At 42.7% G+C, this 4,852-nt stretch overlaps 1 protein-coding gene across 1 annotated transcript in view; it reads left to right on the top strand.

Annotated features, from left to right (window-relative positions):
* LOC101846738 (cholinesterase 2) overlaps positions 1–483 on the top strand; it is a gene marked incomplete at its 5' end in the record, with an annotated part of 10,382 nt that extends 9,899 nt beyond the window's left edge. Inside the window, 1 exon segment of the mRNA XM_005100255.2 lies at positions 122–483. Within this exon segment, the coding sequence (XP_005100312.2) occupies positions 122–361 (240 nt within the window).
* Between the last annotated feature and the right edge of the window lie 4,369 nt (positions 484–4,852).

Genomic DNA, 4,852 nt, shown 5'->3' with positions numbered 1-4,852 from the left:
GCTAAATTAAAAAAAGCAAACCCTTCCCATATTCTTCCTCTAATCTAAGCCCAAATCAATGAGATGAAAACATTCACGAACAATAAAAACTGAAAAAAATGTCTTATATTTCCCCCCATAGATGTCTGGGATCTACTCGCGCATGGTGACTAGTTTTGCTTCCGCCGGGAGACCCGACGTTGGCCTGAAGTTGACCTGGCCGGTGTACTCCAAGAGTACCGGTGGTCAGTACGTGATGCTGTCTAGCACCCCGCAAGTCCTCAGCAACCTGCTACCCAAGCGGACACAACTCTGGCTTGACACTCTAGACAGAATGATGGAAGATGACGGCCCTTTGACGCAGACGCCCGTTGTAGGATAGACCTCGTCATGAATCACTACTATTGTATCAGCATGGTTGCTGCGTCGATGGTAGTTGAACAGATATCTTAGCTTGCTTAAACTAGAACACGTGACTGTGTTTTTATAAATGTTTGAAGTTTGTTTTGCCTGTTGTTATTCTCTGTGCGTGCTCGGTTGTTGAATTTTGTTTATTTTTTAGTTGTTATTGGGGGAGGGGAATGATGGATGCGGGGGGAGGGGGGTGATGGATGCGGGTGGAGCCTTAGCACTGTTGGCCCCACTTATAACAGTCTCGGTTATGACAGGATTACGGCTATAGTAGGCTTATAATAAATCCCCAAGCCCGATCTCTTTGAATAATGTACAGTTTTAAAAAGTTCGCTTTTTTGCAGGCATTCAGAATAGGCATGTTTGGTACATCATGTATAACAATGGTCCAATCAGAGACAAAGTGTTTACCGAAGAGAGCAAAAAACAGCAGACAAAGGCAATTGAAGCAAAAACGCACACATACCGAATCGTATCTCCATGAACCGCTAGAGGCCAAACTTGATTACGTAGGTTTTACATAGTGTGTCATCATATAATGCATGCCATGAAGGGGATGAAGGGGAAAAGCTGGATGCAAAAATGTTGAAATGACAGTGGTTAAAGCCCCTATCAACACTTTATTTTAGGTTATTTAAGAGGCGCGATCTCCGAGTTCAACATCCATCTCCGAAAGGACCGAGCCAAATGAGACATTCGAGTTAAGTTTCTTTCTCAAGGACACAACGTCGGACCGAGCTAATGCTCGAACTGCCGAACCCGCAATCTCACGATTACGGGCCCGGTAGCCTAACCGCTAGGCCACGGATGCCTCGAAGCTGGATGCAGTTTGGTGTTAATAACATCTTTGGTGTTGATACAGATTTTCCAGTCAGTGACCCGAGTGTCTTAGCGTCTGTTACTGGCACCGCATCGTCACATCGTCTCCCTGTGGGGTGGTGAGACACTTGCAACGGTAACATGACTGAATGAAAAGTATTCGCTGAGCGCTCGATCTACTGCAGATCTAAGGGAGTTCCTTTTCATAACTAGTAATATTTGATTATGAACAGTGGCAGCTGTAAAGCACACTGATCCTGCATCGAGGGACTCTTGGTGTCTAGATATGCGGTGTTCGCCTCTCATTCAATAAGTTTTGGGTTCGAAATCCGACGAAGACGAAACATTGTCTTCTCTAAAATGAAAATGTTCTCCTCTTTCATCTCCACTTTCTGCCCCCCCCCCCTTTCCCTTTTTCGGCTCCTCATTCTTTCTACTGCAATTCCTGGTTCCTTCTTACTACTCCTGCCTTTCAGCTACTAACCTGATCTTACTCATTTTTAGGATAGGTAAGATGGAGCACATAGCCTTCTCGGTCAAGGGTGAAAAAATCTCGGAGGTCCCGTGTGCAAATTGCGCACATTAAAGATGCCTTGGTGGTCCTATAATCGATACTATAATTTACTATAAGAATAGGCTTCGTCCACCACTCGGGCAATATTCAATATTAATTCCAACCAAAGCTGAAATAGCTTAATCATAATTTAATGCGTAGACAACTAACTGGTGTCCTGCGAGCTCTTGTTATAACCTTAAGCAGTTTTTGCGAGCACCGTAAAGCTCTTACCAAAACAGCGTTTGCTGTGGAGCATGGTATGTGCTAAATAAATGCAAGTATTATCTTTAATTAAGTTACATCCTGTGCATCTCACATGATGTCTAGTCAACCTCCATGAGACTAAGATATCAGAAAAAGAAAGATAAATAAGGATGAGGACCTAGTCCGAGTTAGAGTTTGAGTAAAGAGAAGCACATCGACATACACTTAGCGTCAATAAAAACCAGACACATTTTAATTGCGTGTTTCATGAAAGGTTGAAAACCCATTGAGCTGAAATTTTCCACACGTGATTGTGAACACTTGACACTCCTGATCAGCCTGCATTTATGATCGGGTGCCCAGTTAATAAAGGTCAGATCTTGTTTTGTTAAAAACCGTGTTTTGTCATTTTTCTCGAACGTTTTTTGTTTTTTTTATTTTATTTTATGGGTTTAACACATCTTTTTATCTGTAGCCAACAATAAAACGTTAAAAGTTTCATTTCAAAACATCTAAATCTAAAGATACAGCATGCCGCGTTTAACGAACGAAGAGCGCAATCGAGCAGTTGGTATGCTGAGGGCCAATACGCCAGTAGCGAATGTTGCAAGGACCTTCAATGTGACAAGAGACATGATATATCGACTAATGAATCGTTTGCAGACGTCTGGATCCGTGCAGGTTGGTCCCCGGACGGGTCGTCCTAGAGTTACAACACCAGCCCATGACCGGTACATTCGGGTCTTGCACCTTCGAGATCGCTTCCGGCCTGCTACCAAGACAGCCAGGGAGTGAAAGGGACGGAGAACCATGAGTGCCCCGACTGTGCGCCGACGCCTTAGACCTCAGCCGGTCACCTTGGATCAGCTACGTACAGCACTTAAAAACACATGGAACACCATTCCACAGCATCCCATACAAAGACTTGTGCGAAGCATGCGGCAGAGGTGCACAGAAGTCGCCAATGCCCACGGCGGCTATACGCGGTATTAACTGTGACTTTTCATTTTAGTTTTAGGGCCTACAATTAAAAGATCAAATATCAGGAAATAAAGTTCATTTAAAAAAAATGTTTTTTGTGTAATTGAGTTGTAAAATGTTCAAACTTTCCTATAGAGAGATTGTTTCTGGTTAAAATCAGTCTTTCAATACAAAAAACACTTTTAAAAAGGGGTGTCTGGTTGTTTTTTTACGCCAAGTATACTAACGGTCATATAGTTCATATATAAGTGGGTAATATTTGTACGGTAACAAAAACGACCCCGTTTGGTAATCATTACTTACAGTGTATGTAGACTTGATCCCCAGCTATAGGTATAGGATTTGGTTATATCAGGAACATTTAGTCGGTCGTGGCGGTCCTGTTACTTTTGCAGGGAACCACTCTAGAGCTACACTGCATGGGCCGGCGTTTTCAAAACTGAGTAAAATTCTTAGCAGTTTTGGGGTTTTGCTTGTGTTATACAAATGAAATTTGAAGAAAAAGGCTGACTATGGTTAAGACAGCATCAGTTTTTCCCATGTAGTCTTCAATTACGTTTTAGTACGAGTTTTACGGCACTTCCAACTCTAAATCATATAAATGCCAAAGATTAGAGGTATTACTAGAGAGTAACATACAAACAAAAAAGGGGGCTCTCGTGGCCTAGAGGTTAAGGTGTTGGCCTCTAATTCAAAGGTCCCGGGTTCGAATCCGGGTAGTGACCGACAAATTTTCTTCTTTAAAATTGTCTCGTTTCACCTCCTTTCCTGCTCTCTATCAATGTTCTGTTGTCTGCTTTCGTCTCCACTTTCTTCCTCCACCCCATCACCTTCTTTGTCCCCTCCTCTGGCCTCCTGACTCTTTCTGCAGCCTTTCTACTGTTACTCCTTGGCTCCTTCTTTCTACTGTCTTTCAGTCACACCCTTGATCTCCTGGTAGGAAAGATCTACACATAGCCTTCTCGGACAAGGGCGAAAAATCTCGGAGGTCCCGTGTGCAAGTTGCGCATGTTAAAGATCCCTTGGTGGTCCAAAACCGATAAGAGTAGGCTTTAGCCGCCACCCGGGCAAAATTCAAAATTTCCTACCAATTGAAAATGTTTGGAGTGTCCCGCGCGCTCATATGACCTTATGCAGTTGCGGGCCCCGTAAAAAACTTACCAAAAGAAAGGGGGGGGGGATATAACAGTCTCGCTATAGTTGAATGTGCGTGCAACCTGTACCCTTCATGCACTTTATTTGGTTCCAAACAGAGTCAAATAGTAGGCTCTATGTTGAATCATAATTATGTCTGAGTGCACAGTCTTGGATGCTGTAGAACAAGTCTACGGTATGCACAAAACACAATTAGACCTTTTAGAATTTCTAGCTTCAAAATGCATTCATTCAGTCGTTCTTTATTGCAAAAAAAAAAAAGTCGCCGAGACTCTCTTTATGTATTTTCTTCCTTTCGGCTCAAACACAGCTCGGACGGGTTTACACATGATTATTTAATCATTAGATCATCTATAGTGCCGGCAAAAATACGAATTCAGCACCGGCCAAAATTTTAAGCACGGCTCGCTACTTAGAATCCAGTTCATAGTGCAGAAAGTTTCGTCAAATCCGTAGAGCTTGGTACATTTGAAGGTTGCAAGGTTTTCGTTCTTGGTCAAATTTTTAACACTACTTGATTAAATCCTCCAAACTCAAACATTAAAAAAATGTTCTACGTCACAATCGTGGTCAACAGCATGTCATGACATTGCAGGGGCAGATCTTTTATTTATGCAAGGGATGCGGTAGGTCCTAATAGACTTTTAGGTCAAAATTAATCAATCTAAAAGCAGAAGTCTATTTGACATAGTGTGCACTGGTCAGCGAAATCACTCTGTCCGACCCGACCCAACGCGAATTGTTTAT

Source organism: Aplysia californica, unplaced genomic scaffold (assembly GCF_000002075.1).
Source record: "Aplysia californica isolate F4 #8 unplaced genomic scaffold, AplCal3.0 scaffold00241, whole genome shotgun sequence".
In the NCBI taxonomy this organism is placed as follows: Eukaryota; Metazoa; Mollusca; class Gastropoda; order Aplysiida; family Aplysiidae; genus Aplysia; species Aplysia californica.
This window is presented reverse-complemented; position numbering and strand designations above follow the sequence as displayed.